At 40.5% G+C, this 16,473-nt stretch overlaps 1 protein-coding gene across 1 annotated transcript; it reads right to left on the bottom strand.

The window, feature by feature from the left end:
* Positions 1–702: 702 nt before the first annotated feature.
* Positions 703–12,065, bottom strand: LOC124254698. Its single transcript, XM_046688544.1, has 3 exons — positions 11,091–12,065; positions 8,224–8,231; positions 703–1,517 (listed from the first exon to the last, which is right to left on the bottom strand). The coding sequence occupies exons 1-3, from the start codon at positions 12,035–12,037 to the stop codon at positions 703–705; spliced, it is 1,770 nt and encodes a 589-aa protein (XP_046544500.1). The 5' UTR covers positions 12,038–12,065.
* Positions 12,066–16,473: the final 4,408 nt, after the last annotated feature.

Genomic DNA, 16,473 nt, shown 5'->3' on the forward strand with positions numbered 1-16,473 from the left:
TTTTCGTGATATAATAAAAAGAAGAATGAAAGGATGATTGTTGGCCTGCTTTTGTAGGGCTACAATTCTTAAGCTAAAACAAACCCACAAAACAACAACAACAAAACGCATGAAAGAGCATCTTATAATTGGCACACGTGTAACACGGAAGTAATGGTGGAAGGTAATACGGTTTAATGTGGTGGTCATACTTTGTCCCATAAATGAAACAAACAAAACATGTAGAATGTATGGTTTATGAATTGTATGATATTTCTAACTGCCATAAAAGTACACTTGTACATATGCAGTGATTGCACCAGATTGTTGTGAAGCAGATATGCAAATCAGACTAATCACCGGAAATGCGTAAAGATCGAAGCCATTGTAAATCTACCTCTGAAAACAAATATAAAACCTAAATCTATACATGGTAAGTTATATCTAAATACTGTTGCGATAAATACCCTGGACCCCTAGAAATAGTTACTAAGTCATATGACAAGCAGATTACATCACTAATACTTGACTGACTGTGACATTCGTCACTACTCGCCTTGTTCCGTAACCTACATTCGGCTTGACACGGACTAGCACGAGATGTTCACGAATGTGGCTGCCAGAGTCTTGTGTCATTCGGTGTACGAAATACATAATGGCACTGGTATTGGATAGGATTCTTCACGGCGACTTCGTACATTCATGTGTTATGCCATATTAGATTTATATTCGTTCTTGCATCGAGAATTCTGTTATATCACTTTGTCCATTGACCGCAGAAGGATTGGCAGTGAGCAGCGAATCTTTCTTTCTCATTTCAATCGCTCCAGCGTGTTCGTCATATTTCATCTTCTTGTGCTCGTAAAACTCGAACATGACAATGCATATGAGGATGAGGTTTTTGAGCATAAAGGGGGAGATTCCTACACTGAAGCCATGCCAGAGAACTAACCGAACAAGCAGATTGGGAACATTCACCACCAGCACCACAAGTAACTTATGTAGCGCTACAAGACGTTTCGGCATCTTCTTGTATCCAAAGTTGGTGAGGCTGAGCGTGATCAAGGGCACTGTTGGAATAATGAGATTGAGACCCGCCACCACTAAAACAGCTTCCTGAAGTCCTGGGAGGAACATGTCCCTTGATGACTTGTCGAACATCACCTCTAAGACATCCACAGTGTCCAACACGTCGAAGACAACGGTTCCAGTTAGTTCTTCAATCAATCGCCTGCGTTCGCTAGCAGGAGGAGCGTCATGGTGAGACGTCAACAGCAAAACGAATACACACGACGCCAAGGCTAGAGACGTCTTTAATGTACTGGGGCCAAAGAATGTGTCTTCGCTTAACTTAAAGGAGAATTTGTTGAAAGCTATGGCCATCCTTGCTACTAGGCTTACCGAGTACACAAGCCATGCCAACCAACCAATTGTGACCGCTTTACTTTGCTCGTCACCGGCTTTCTGTAGTGCAAGGTGTCGTCGTGATATGACGAAGGAGGCGATGAAGAGAAATGAAATAATCAAGTAAGAACATCCTCATTGCATGTTCACGCATGTTCTTACAAGCTCTAATGAATCTGAACTTATTTCTTCCGTTTGTTACAGCTCTCAAACATTCTGATAAATTTATAACAAGCATATCACATTTGTGAAGCGGTTTACTGACTTGTAGACTGACAGCTAGACTCTGAAATTAACATATTTTACAGAAAATAAAAGCTCTTAAATTACAATTATAAACAGAATAAAAAGGAGCCCACAGACTTTCTTCATTTACAGAAACTGTGGAAATCTAGACTTGCCACATTTTCTAGACTTGCATGGGCTTTCTTAGTTGGTATGACAGACTAACTGACTTGATGTGGTCGATTATCGACTAAACAAATACGAGATATCGTTAAAGTTGCATAACAAATGGGATTGTGATATTTGATTAGAAGGTATGTGTTGGTTGTTTAAACAACAGCATGAATTCAGAGCTAATGACTTGGTGGAAGCGTGCACTATTGTAAACATGCAGTGTTGCAGATGTATACGACGACGTCGACGTCGTCAACACGTGGTTGATTAAGAGAATATGGTTTGACCAGATAAGTCTACTCATCTGGCCAAGGGATCCATATTTGTAATGGAACTGAGAAGAGTGGGATTTCAGGGGTGAGTCCAAGTTTTCTTTATTAATAAAACAGTAGGTTGGGTACATATAAACGTACCACCAAGTGAGGATTATGAGTCACATCTGGAACAGTTATACAACATACGATGATACATGTAGTACTTACAACTTCGTGATCTTCATGAATAAATAAGTGGGTCATATTTACACCTAAATGCAACCACAACTTCAGTGTATACGGAAGAAATATATAAATACAATAATAGTTCGACAGAAACTACAACTACTTTGTCAAATTACATTAATAGTAAAATATACTAGGCACATAAAGGAACTGTGCATACAAAAATTTAAAATCTAAATTTATCAAACCTGTGTAGACACATAAGGATTTAAACTCAGAGATTAGTGACATGTATCCAACATGCATGCACGTGCCACGTTCCGTGACGTCAGTGGGTTCGTCCTTGAAACGTGCAATACGTTGTTGCACGTGCATTCCAGGAAAGAGAAACAGAGCAAATGAATGCCACACAATACTGTCACTTTGGAAAGCTCAACCCCTGCTTTGCGATCGTTCAAAAAATTAAACGTCTATTGAACCGCATAGCATGCCAAGGCTCACGTCTGCAAAACGTCATGAGGCCATTGGGATGGTCCGTGGGGGTATGTCTCAACGACAAGTGGCTGCATATTTCCACTGCCACCGGAAAACCATTTCTGCACTGGTGAGACGCTACCAGAACACAAATGACGTCATCGATCGGCTACGTTCTGGACGTCCACGTGTAACAACGCCAAGACAGGACATATGGATAAGGGTGACCCATCTTCGCAACAGGTTTCAGACTGCAGTGATGACTGTCCGAACCATCCCAGGACTTCGCCGTATCCACCCCAACACAGTTCGACAACGTTTACGTCATCACGGGATCAGACCACGACGTCCCGCCATACGGCCTATCCTGACACAACGTCATCGACAAGCTCGCCGAATGTTGTGCCGAAATCATGTCCGCAGATCCTTGCTTTGGTGGAGAAATGTTGTTTTTACAGATGAGTCCAGGTTTAACATTTCCCATAGTGATGGACGTCAACGTGCCTATAGACGCGTGGGAGAACGTTATGCACAGGCCTGTGTCTTGGAGAGGAATCGCTTTGGTGGTGGTTCCTTGATGATTTGGGGTGGAATAACAGCACGCCAAAGAACTCCTTTGGTGATTGTTCAGGGCAACTTAACTGCTGTGGGCTACAGGGATCAGATTCTTCGACCTGTGGCAATTCCTTTTCTGCAACGTCATGGCCCTGGGTTAACATTCCAACAGGACAATGCCCGCCCTCATACGGCAAGGGTTGCTATGGATTTCTTGCAACACCACAACGTTGACTAACTGCTTTGGCCTGCAAATTCACCGGATCTCTCCCCGATAGAGCATGTTTGGGACGAGATGGATCGACATCTACGCCGTCTTCCTCATCCGCCAGATAACGTCCTTGACCTTGCAACAGAACTTGAGATAATCTGGCGTGACATCGGCGTGACAGTTTCGACGTAAATGACCCCAGTAGCCTATTCGGGCCGAAACAGACAATTGTAGACAAAATGAGAAAAAGATTCTTCTCATAGATCCCCACATGCCCTCAGCAATTAAAAAGTTCAAGTCAGCGATTTAACGCCCTGTGGCTGAGTGGGTTAGATCGCTGACTTTGTGTGCTGGCGATCAGGTGCCTGATTCTGAGTGTGAGGGTCCGAAACCCGGATGGAACTCAGCCTAACAACAGTACTAGAATATGTGCTGTACCGAGAAAGTGAGGTGAGGTGAGGTGAAATTGGGTTTAACGTCGTGCTTGAGAATATTTCGCTCATATGATGACGTGCGTGCGTGTGTATGTTTATGTGCGGCTGCTTGTATTAGTCCAGACTCAAGCGGGTTTTATAGTTCTAGCCCACTGAGATACCATGCCGCAGTGAAGCATGAATACCCCACTCAGACACATTATACTGACTCCGAGCCGACCAGTCTTTGTTGTACCCATTAATGCTGAGCGCCAGGTAGGGACCAACAAGTATCATATTTTAACGTATTTTGGTTTGACGCGGTCGGGGATCGAACCCGCGACCTTCCGCTCTCCGGGCGGACGCTCTAACCACTACACCACGGAGGCGGTCTTACCGAGAAAGTGTAGATAAGGACAAACATAATGGATGAACAACTTCTTCCTTCGTATGATGCGAATAAAGAAGTTGTTCATCCATAAAGTTTGTCCTTATCTGATTCTAAACATGCCACTCAAAGAAAGTGTACTCCAAATATAACATTTGTCACATTTGTTACCCGGCTTGTTATGGGATAACAAGTTATAATCCTTAAAATAGAAGGGAGAATTCCGTAAGTCAATGATCATTCACAGAGATGTTTAAATATCTATTGTGGGATCAAGTGTGTTATACATGCATACCTATTCATAAAAGATCTTCAAACAATAAGCTTATGTACATATGTCGATATGGAATCAGCATCTCAAACGGTAGAGCTTGTAAGCACAGCAATAATCATATTTCTTCTTTCAACCTAACATCGCATAATAATCATTTTAACACATATCGCAATTATACCCCAGCAGTTCTTATATAAATCATATATAGATTATATTTGCTCATCTCAGCTGTCGTAATATATATCGATTAAACGATATTTGCCATTGAACCAATTATATATATTAGTTCACTATCAGCATATTAATGATGTACTGTACATTTAATGTGTCCATGCATGGGTCCAATATAGGCACAACTAACCATGACAGCACATCTAATTCACTTACATATTCAACAACGACTGAGATAACGCCAAGCTACTGATCTAGCGAGGTTGAGGTGCCGGGATCGAGCCCATCTGTGACCGGGTATAAAAAACCTTGGAGTCAACTTTGTGTGCAGACTCTTTCCGTGTTGTCACAACCCCTAGTGTACAGTACACAACCCTGTGCAATTAAAGAATCCACAAATCCGTTGTTAGATGACCAGATGGTGGCCACATGAAAACGTGCAAACACCTAGTTGTGGGTACAGCAACGTGCAGTGAACTTGGACAAAATACTGTGACTATGTGTCCCAGTCCACCCAGTTGTGAATAGATACCTCGTTGGGATGAGAAAGACACAATAACTCGGTGCGCCTAGTAGCAGCAAGAGTTGTATACTCCTCAGGGAGTTGAGATTGATAATACGATGTGCCATTGAGATTGACATCCAGTGATCGAGGGAAAAAATACCAGCGCCTTGAGCATGCACTAGTTGCGTGGATATGTGCGCTATGTAAATATCCTATATATATTATGCATGACAATGTGCATGCAATTACACTGTATGCATGATATTGCCGATTTCGATTCATATATAATACACTTCAGTCATGACATTATCTGGTATAATGAATAGAGTTGTACAAGAGAGCTTACCTAAAATAGAATGGAGAATTCCGTCAGTCAAATGATCTGTCAAAGAAATGTTCCGATATTTATTGTGAGGTCAAGTGAGTTGATAGGAATTCACTGACCTCTTTTTATAGTCTAACTAAAGTCGAAACATCAATGATCAATGCTGGAATTGGCCAAAACATATACTTTGTCTTAGAAGAGGTATTGTTACCAACTGTAACTGTTTGGACAAACCGAAATGAGTTTTTGGAGGGGTAGACACGTGACACGATTATTAGATCCGCTTAACTACTTTTAATTTATTATTACTTAGTTTATTTCACTTTGTTTTTACAGCTCTAGTCCGGATGTCATATTAGTTTTAAGAGCTGGTGTCATAAAACCGTGACACAATGGTAATTGTGTTATTACAGTCTGGCTGCCTATACAATGGTCATTAAGTAATTTACTGGTGCATGAAACAATAGCTTGAGTTTGAAGTATATGGTTGATGTTAATTATCTGTACAAAGTGCGTTACATCAGCTTGACCCATGACATGAAGGATAACTAAAGTGCTATTTCAATATTAGAAACTCTCAATAATGAACGTGGTTTAAACATATTTATATTTCGCCAAAGCAGAAACCTGGATAGGCGAACAAGCCTATTGGCATATATAACCGCCGCTCCAGTACATTGTTCAAATAGCTGGATACATAAATGAAATAATTTGACAACAAAAGAAAAATACAATAACAGATATATGATTGAGTAACAAATATGTTCGTTGTCGTGTTGGTTATGCCTAGCAACGAAATGGGCTGCCGCAGAAAATCACGTTATAAAAAATTTGTCTTACACTGAATATATATGTTGAGGGGATCGATAATCACTGGAAGTGGTTACTTTTACCAATGAACTAGTGTAATGAGTTAAAAATATCACTATTAGTTGAGTTATTCAATGCGCCGTTAACGTATACAGTAATCGTAACATCGTATCCTTGAATATAAAAATGCACACTTGTTCTTAAATTTTGATAGTTCCGACATGTAAAAAGGTAGTGAATAACGTCTTCGTTATAATAACCACATGAGCACCTGCGTGTGTCCGATATATGTCGATTATATATGTCTGCGTTTAGATCACTACAGCCGAGTTTGAGGCGACAATGAATGATTTGACAAAATCTAGTTCCAAAATTCAAATCAAAGTAGTTGTGAGTTTCTGTTGTGTTATCATGGTTTTAAATTGATTCAGGGAATTAGCGTTAACAGCTTCATCGAGCAATAAATTCCACGACATAATCGCGCTCGGTAGAAATGATTGAGAATATCTTTGCGTTCTACAATTAATCGTTTGAATGGAAGTACTATCTCTAAGATTATAGTTACTTTGTTGAAATACTCTACCTGGTACAAGCTAAGATCGTTCAGATAATCAGGAGTCAGACGATGATACATTTTATAGAAAGTTATGAGTTTAGAGCGATGTCGTCTTTCTTTCAGTGTGCTATAATTAGTTTCCCTGTATATTTTATCGTGACTGGTGCCACGAACCGCACCGCTTATAGTTCTTAAGGCGTCTAAATGTAAATTGTCCAGTAAAATCGCCTGTTTAATCGTACAATTATTCCATATATGACAGCACCAATCAAAAAGAAAGGACAATGAAAGTGAAATGTGTAGCAAGTATATACAAACTATACAGACACAGAAATATATACAAATATATAATATTTAGTCATAAACTGTGAACTGTCACCATTTGACCACTTTCTAAATGGCATTGTGTATTCATAACATTGGATAGGTGACACAGCAGGAATGCTTCCCAAAAACTGATACGGATCACATATCACACAACTGCAAGGTCAGGAACCAAACTCTTCCATAAGCTGTTCAGAAGACCGCCGAGGGACAACTCGTGTTGTTATACAGGATTGTTCGTTTTCGTATACTAGCTCCATTCTGACGGTCACCGATCATTGTCGAGACCCACCTTTACTACGTGTGTCACGTGCATAATAGTTAATGAACATTAATGAACAGAGTAAGTAAAGTAAGGCTCCACCGTACCTTTATAGTAAAATATATCGCATCGCTCTTGCTCTACGGTCGTTTTTAGATAACACCATCGTTTTCACTGCAACAGGGAGAGAGCATGGTTTGAGCTCGATTTCTACTGATGTTAACTCTGTCAATTATGGCTGCTTACAGCTGGGAGATTTCGCCTCTCTCTCGTCCTACAGCGTCTATCGATAATGTAATGTGATACCTGACTGCAAATCTATTTGTCAACGAGGAAGTGATGTGAGGGAAATGTCTCAAATGATTAAACGTTAAAAGGAAAAGAGCTCTTACTCAGGCGTTATTGCAACGTTTATATTGATTGGCGGTGTGTTTAGGAAAGAGTCAATCACTTTATGACATCAATCCAACATACCGCCTTTGTTTTGTTTGAAATGTAATGATATCGTCAGTTCGAATTGACAGTTCTTCATTAGAGGTAATGTATGTGACTCGGGGGTGGGTGGTGGGTTATTACGTTCTTTGAGTGCAGGATCTTTCACAAATAGTGCTACCGGCCTGTAGGATAATTAAAGCGCAGTTTATCGAATTGGCACTTACATCCAGTGTCATTGAAGGAATTAGAAACCATATAGTTGATTCCGTGATGTGCTGTTCAGGTAGCGTGAACAAACCGACACACCTGATGGACAAAAATATCCAATGCTCCAAATTGCCATATATTTCTAGACTCTTTATTTATTTATTTCAGGGAGAATTTAGGTATTACCCAATTTTGATTCAGATAATGATATATGAAGTATGACATTATCGTCTATATTCACCGGTTCGTCAAGCAATCCTTGTCCTCCAAATGTGGAACAGTTTCTATATACTAGTATGTGAAAGTACAAGTTTGACACCGTACACACATGTACACTGGTGGTATATATGAAGCCTATTTATCTTTATCACCTTTGGGTTGGTAAGATGTTCTTCTTGTACAGTTGTGGGTTTTTTATATTTGGTATTATTTCGATGTACCTTATCATTGCTTCTTTTAAACGCAGCGTGCACCGTCTTGATGATTGTGATACATATTTTGTTTGTCTTACCCATTCGTATGTTGTTCGTGGGCATCAAGTCAAATACTTTGGATACACCATCTGTACATGTAACGTCTGTGACGTCAAGAATAGCCTGCTTGTGATAAGCCGTTTATCATTACTGATTTTAATAGTAATGACATTACCCTTTTTCATGTAAGCTTGGACAAATAGTCTCCTTCCCTGGACAAGCTATAAATGAGATTTTTCAAGTGAAATTTATGTACAACATCATTATGTACAACAGTTATTTTGACGTATCGAGATATAAACGTGAAGAACATAACCCACTGTACAATCAAAGTCATGCAGACTATGCTCTGCACTTTGTTGGATGAAACTCCGCGTTAAACATGCGTTCGAATCCATGATTCTCACTGATGATGACTAACAGGTGCGTGAATACGCTTTTAGCAATATCCCAGCATTATCATGGCGGTGGACACCAGAAATAGGTTTCACACATTGTACCTGTATCGAACCACAAGGCTACCCCCACCGCCCAAAGGTGATGAAATAAAACAGATGGTTGCAATGATGACATTGTGTGACCTGTCTGACTGTTCATTCTGTCTATCCGTCACTTGTTGAACACGCAGAACACGAAAGTGTCTTCAGCAACCCAGGTGACTAACAGGAGTGGATGGTTAGGCCAACTGGCTTCGCTCACACATGCCATCGAATCTCAGCTGCGTATATAGATGCTCATGATGTTGATCACTAGATTGTCTGGTCCAGACTCGTTTATATACAGACAGCCGTCATATAGCTGGAATATTGACGAGTGCCGCGTCACACCAAGAAAAGTGTTTGAATGTACTTCTCTTTCTCTGTGTGTGTGTATGTGGTGTGTGTGTGTGTGTGTGTGTGTGTGTGTGTGTGTGTGTGTGTGTGTGTGTGTGTGTGTGTGTGTGTGTGTGTGTGTGTGTGTGTGTGTGTGTGTGTGTGTGTGTTGAGTGAGACGTCACATGCAGTCACGTAAAGACAATAAACACAATCCATACTACAACCTGAAGTTTATTCAGAGTTTCAGTCTACACCTCTCTCTACATATACATAGATTGTCAAAAGCTAAATCTATTTCCTTGTGAATAAAAATATATCTGAAATATACATGTTTCTAAATATAACATATTTTGGAAATCTATTGGAAATATTTTGTTTCATTCTGTTTCAGTTTTATTACTTTGTATTATAAATGTATTACTTAACTCAATGACATTTTATGGAATAAGACATGCCATATTACTTACAAATGTTGTCTGTTATTCTGCTGTATACATATACATGCAAATGGTTGTCATTTGCAGGTTTCGATAAGTTTGGATAAGTAAAATACCTGATAAGTAAACAATTTTGACGAGTCACTTAAAATTAAATCGAGTTTCCACTGTATAACATAACATAACATACGCATGTTACATAAATATCTGCGTGACGTCTCGGCCAAGAAAAGGTGACGGAAAAATATTCTTCATACTAGGCTTCAGGATCTACCTCGCTGAAATCAGATCGTTTTATGTGAAGATCAGACCATTTTCGAGTTAAAATCAGATCGATTTCATGTAAAAATCAGATAATGCTTCGGTTAGTTTCCGTGACATCTATTCGTGCGATTGTACTTCAGAAAGTGAAAATGCTTTCAATTGCTCTTAAATGTATACAATTGATACAATTTGTTTCGAAATGTAAACGTTGTAGAAAGTGTAAATATTGGTCCTCCACTATATATTCCACGCTTTTCGTGATATAATAAAAAGAAGAATGAAAGGATGATTGTTGGCCTGCTTTTGTAGGGCTACAATTCGTAAGCTAAAACAAACCCACGAAACAACAACAACAAAACACATGAAAAAGCATCTTATAATTGGCACAGGTGTAACACGGAAGTAATGGTGGAAGGTAATACGGTTTAATGTGGTGGTCATACTTTGTCCAATAAATGAAACAAACAAAACATGTAGAATTTATGGTTTATGAATTGTATGATATTTCTCACTGCCATATAAGTACAACCCTGTACATATGCAGTGATTGCACCAGATAGTTGTGAAGCATATATGCAAATCAGACTAATCACCGGAAATGCGTAAAGATCGAAGCCATTGTAAATCTACCTCTGAAAACAAATATAAAACCTAAATCTATACATGGTCAGTTATATCTAAATACTGTTGCGATAAAAAACCCTGGACCCCTATAGCCACTAAGTCATATGACAAGCAGATTACATCACTAATACTTGACTGACTGTGACATTCGTCACTACTCGCCTTGTTCCGTAACCTACATTCGGCTTGACACGGACTAGCACGAGATGTTCACGATTGTGGCTGCCAGCGTCTTGTGTCATTCGATGTACGAAGGACATAATGGCACTGGTATTGGAAAGGATTCTTCACGTCGATTTCATACAGTCATGTGTTATGCCATATTAGATTTATATTCGTTCTTGCATCGAGAATTCTGTTATATCACTTTGTCCATTGACCGCAGCTGGATTGGCAGTGAGCAGCAAATCTTTCTTTCTCATTTCAATCGCCTCGGCGTGTTCATCATATTTCATCTTCTTGTGCTCGTAAAACTCGAACATGACAATGCAGATGAGGATGAGGTTTTTGAGCATAAAGGGGGAGATTCCAACACTGAAGCCATGCCAGAGAACTAACCGAACAATCAGATTGGGAACATTTACCACCAGCACTACAAGCAGCTTGTGTAGCGCCACAAGACGTTTCGGCATCTTCTTGTGCCCAAAGTTGGTGAGGCTGAGTGTGATCAGGGGCACTGTTGGAATAATGAGATTGAGACCTGCCACCACTAAAACAGCTTCCTGAAGTCCCGGGAGGAACATGTCCCTTGATGACTTGTCGAACATCACCTCTAAGACATCCACGGTGTCCAAGACGTCGAAGACAACGGTTCCAGTTAGTTCTTCAATCAATCGCCTGCGTTCGCTAGCAGGAGGAGCGTCATGGTGAGACGTCAACAGCAAGACGAATACACACGATGCCAAGGCTAGGGACGTCTTTAATGTATTGGGGCCAAAGAATGTGTCTTCGCTTAACTTAAAGGAGAATTTGTTGAAAGCTATGGCCATCCTTGCTACTAGGCTTACCGAGTACACAAGCCATGCCAACCAACCAATTGTGACCGCTTTACTTTGCTCGTCACCGGCTTTCTGTAGTGCAAGGTGTCGTCGTGATATGACGAAGGAGGCGATGAAGAGGCCGACGTTGACAAGGTCGAACGCTATCCATGCCCAGCTGGCTTGGGTCTGATGTTTGGCCAGGAAATAATCCAGAATCCCTCCTTGTGTGAGTAGAAGCAGAATGCAAAGGATCCGAGCTGGGATGCCATTCAAGGCTCCACAACATCTCACAAAACAATCCCCCAGCCACATGGCTAATCATGAATTTCACTCTAATATCGGAAAAGTTGAATTTGACAAACTGAATATTGGAGAAAAAATTAAACCCGGCTATGTCAAAACAGGTAACAACATAAATGCTGTTACATGACCTTTAAGCGTTCGATCACTGTCCAGTACTCTGTATCAGGTTCGGGACCTTCTTCTACGACGACATCGGAAGATATTACTGTGTTTTGATCATCCGGTTTTCATCAAGACTTCAAACCATTCAATGTACTGAGTCCGAGAAACTAATTTCGAATTAGTTATACACGTGCATTCTATGACACTCCTTTGGTCCAAGGCTGGCAATTCTGAACCTGAAAATTGAAAACAAAATCGGAAAATGAAATAATCAAGTAAGTACAGCCTCATTGCATGTTCACGCATGTTCTTACAAGCGCTAATGAATCTGAACTTATTTCTTCCGTTTGTTACAGCTCTCAAACATTCTGATAAATTTATAACAAGCATATCACATTTGTGAAGCAGTTTACTGACTTGAAGACTGACAGCTAGACTCTGAAATTAACATATTTTACAGAAAATAAAAGTTCTTAAATTACAATTATAAACAGAATAAAAAGGAGCCCAGAGAATTTCTTCATTTTCAGAAACTGTGGAAATCTAGACTTGCCACATTTTCTAGGTATGGGCTTTCTTGGTTGGTATGACAGACTAACTGACTTGATGTGGTCGATTATCGACTAAACAAATACGAGATATCGTTAAAGTTGCATAACAAATGGGATTGTGATATTTGATTAGAAGGTATGTGTTGGTTGTTTAAACAACAGCATGAATTCAGAGCTAATGACTTGGTGGAAGCGTGCACTATTGTAAACATGCAGTGTTGCAGATGTATACGACGACGTCGACGTCGTCAACACGCGGTTGATTAAGAGAATATGGTTTGACCAGATAAGTCTACTCATCTGGCCCAAGGGATCCATATTTGTAATGGAACTGAGAAGAGTGGGATTTCAGGGGTGAGTCCAAGTTTTCTTAATTAATAAAACAGTAGGTTGGGTACATATAAACGTACCACCAAGTGAGGATTATGAGTCACATCTGGAACAGTTATACAACATACGATGATACATGTAGTACTTACAACTTTGCGATCTTCATGACTAAATAAGTGGGTCATATTTACACCTAAATGCAACCACAACTTCAGTGTATACGGAAGAAATATATAAATACAATAATAGTTCCACAGAAACTACAACCACTTTGTCAAATTATATTAATAGTAAAATATACTAGGCACATAAAGAAACTGTGCATACAAAAATTTAAAATCTAAATTTATCAAACCTGTGTAGACACATAAGGATTTAAACTCAGAGATTAGTGACATGTATCCAACATGCATGCACGTGCCACGTTCCGTGACGTCAGTGGGTTCGTCCTTGAGACGTGCAATACGTTGTTGCACGTGCATTCCGGGAAAGAGAAACAGAGCAAATGAATGCCACACAATACTGTCACTTTGGAAAGCTCAACCCCTGCCTTGCGATCGTTCAAAAATTAAACGGCTATTGAAACGCATAGCATGCCAAGGCTCACGTCTGCACAACGTCATGAGGCCATTGGGATGGTCCGTGGGGGAATGTCTCAACGACAAGTGGCTGCACATTTCCACTGCCACCGGAACACCATTTCTGCACTGGTGAGACGCTACCAGAACACAAATGACGTCATCGATCGGCTATGTTCTGGACGTCCACGTGTAACAACGCCAAGACAGGACATATGGATAAGGGTGACCCATCTTCGCCACAGGTTTCAGACTGCAGTGATGACTGCCCGAACCATCCCAGGACTTCGCCGTATCCACCCCAACACAGTTCGACAACGTTTACGTCATCACGGGATCAGACCACGACGTCCCACCATACGGCCTATCCTGACACAACGTCATCGACAAGCTCGCCGAATGTTGTGCCGAAATCATGTCCGCAGATCCTTGTTTTGGTGGAGAAATGTTGTTTTTACAGATGAGTCCAGGTTTAACATTTCCCATAGTGATGGACGTCAACGTGCCTATAAGACGCGTAGGAGAACGTTATGCACAGGCCTGTGTCTTGGAGAGGAATCGCTTTGGTGGTGGTTCCGTGATGATTTCGGGTGGAATAACAGCACGCCAAAGAACTCCTTTGGTGATTGTTCAGGGCAACTTAACTGCTGTGGGCTACAGGGATCAGATTCTTCGACCTGTGGCATTTCCTTTTCTGCAACGTCATGGCCCTGGATTAACATTCCAACAGGACAATGCCCGCCCTCATACTGCAAGGGTTGCTATGGATTTATTGCAACACCACAACATTGACTTACTGCCTTGATTCACCGGATCTCTCCCCGATAGAGCATGTTTGGGACGAGATGGATCGACGTCTACGCCGTCTTCCTCATCCGCCAGATAACGTCCTTGACCTTGCAACAGAACTTGAGAGAATCTGGCGTGACACCCCACAGGCCTTCCTAGCACGTTTGATAGGCTCTATGCGTCGTCTATGCACTGCTGTTCTCAATGCCGATGGTGTGCATACCCGTTATTGAGCTTGTGACATGGTCGTTTGACCCCTGTCTCGCTTGTGGACTCGTGACGTCATTGTGATTGACTTTTCAATTGAAATTCCCCGACTTGTTATGGTCTCATGATCCCTCCATTAAAGTTTATATGTACCTTTGACATTGTTATCGTACTTATCAACTGGGATAATATTTTGACAATGCACAGTTTCTTTATGTGGCTAATATATGTATTGAACAATGATATTTATTAAAATGTTTATGAACAAAACTGATTTCATTTCGATTGCTGATATATATATATATATATATACGCATTTAGCTGTGTTTGACCACTATGCGATCACCACCCCTACATGCTGAATTTGAAAATCAGTTTCTGCGTAAATGACCCCAGTAGCCTATTCGGGCCGAAACAGACAATTGTAGACAAAATGAGAAAAAGAGTCTTCCCATAGACCCCCACATGCCCTCAGCAATTAAAAGTTCAAGTCAGCGATTTAACGAGCGCTGGCTGAGTGGGTTAGATCGCTGACTTTGTGTACTGGCGATCAGGTGCCTGATTCTGAGTGTGAGGGTCCGAAATCCGGATGGAACTCAGCCTAACAACAGTACTAGAACATTTACTGTACCGAGAAAGTGCAGATAAGGACGAACATTATGGATGAACAACTTCTTCCTTCGTATGATGCGAATAAAGAAGTTGTTCATCCATAAAGTTTGTCCTTAATCGGATTCTAAACATGCCACTCAAAGAAGTTATGAGAAAGTGTACTCGGAATATAACATTTGTCACTTTGTTACCCGGCTTGTTATGGGATAACAAGTTATAATCCTTAAAATAGAAGGGAGAATACCGTAAGTCAATGATCATTCTCAGAGATGTTTAAATATCTATTGTGGGATCAAGTGTGTTATACAAGCATACCTATGCATGAACGATCTTCAAACAATAAGCTTATGTACATATGTCGATGGGGAATCAGCATCTCAAACGGTAGAGCTTGTAAGCACAGCAGTAATCATATTCCTTCTTTCAACCTAACATCGCATAATAATCATTTTAACACATATCTCAATTATACCCCAGCAGTTCTTATATAAATCATATATAGATTATATTTGCTCATCTCAGCTGTCGTAATATATATCGATTAAACGATATTTGCCATTGAACCAATTATATATATTAGTTCACTATCAGCATATTAATGATGTACTGTACATTTAATGTGTCCATACCTGGGTCCAATATAGGCACAACTAACCATAACAGCACATCTAATTCACTTACATATTCAACAACGACTGAGATAACGCCAAGCTACTGATCCAGCGAGGTTGAGGTGCCGGGATCGAGCCCACCTGTGACAGGGTGTAAAAACCTTGGAGTCAACTTTGTGTGCAGACTCTTTCAGTGTTGTCACAACCCCTAGTGTACAGTACACAACCCTGTGAACTTAAAAGAGTCCACAAATCCGTTGGTATGTGACCAGATGGTGGCCACATGAATGCTTGCAAACATCCAGTTGCGGGTACGGCAACGTGCAGTAAACTTGGACAAAGTACTGTGACTATGTGTTCCAGTCCACCCAGCTGTGAATGGGTACCTCGTAAGGATGAAGCCGCAATAACTCGGTGCGCCTAGTGGCTGCAAGAGTTGTATGTTCCCAAAGGAGTTGAGATTGATAATAAGATGTGCCGTTGAGATTGACATCCAATGATCGAGGGAACAAAAACCAGCGCCTTGAGGATGCACTAGTTGCATGGATATGTGCGCTATATAAATATCCTTTATATATTATGCATGACAATGTGCATGCAATTACACTATATGCATGATATTGCCACTTTCGATTCATATATAATACACTTCAGTCATGACATTA

The sequence above is a fragment of the Haliotis rubra genome, unplaced genomic scaffold, assembly GCF_003918875.1.
Source record: "Haliotis rubra isolate DU_JTF1 unplaced genomic scaffold, ASM391887v1 Scf58, whole genome shotgun sequence".
Classification (NCBI taxonomy): Eukaryota; Metazoa; Mollusca; class Gastropoda; order Lepetellida; family Haliotidae; genus Haliotis; species Haliotis rubra.

Excerpts from the sequence above, each read along its gene's own strand:
- LOC124254698 (XM_046688544.1), bottom strand. The coding sequence starts at position 12,037 with ATGTGGCTGGGGGATTGTTTTGTGAGATGTTGTGGAGCCTTGAATGGC.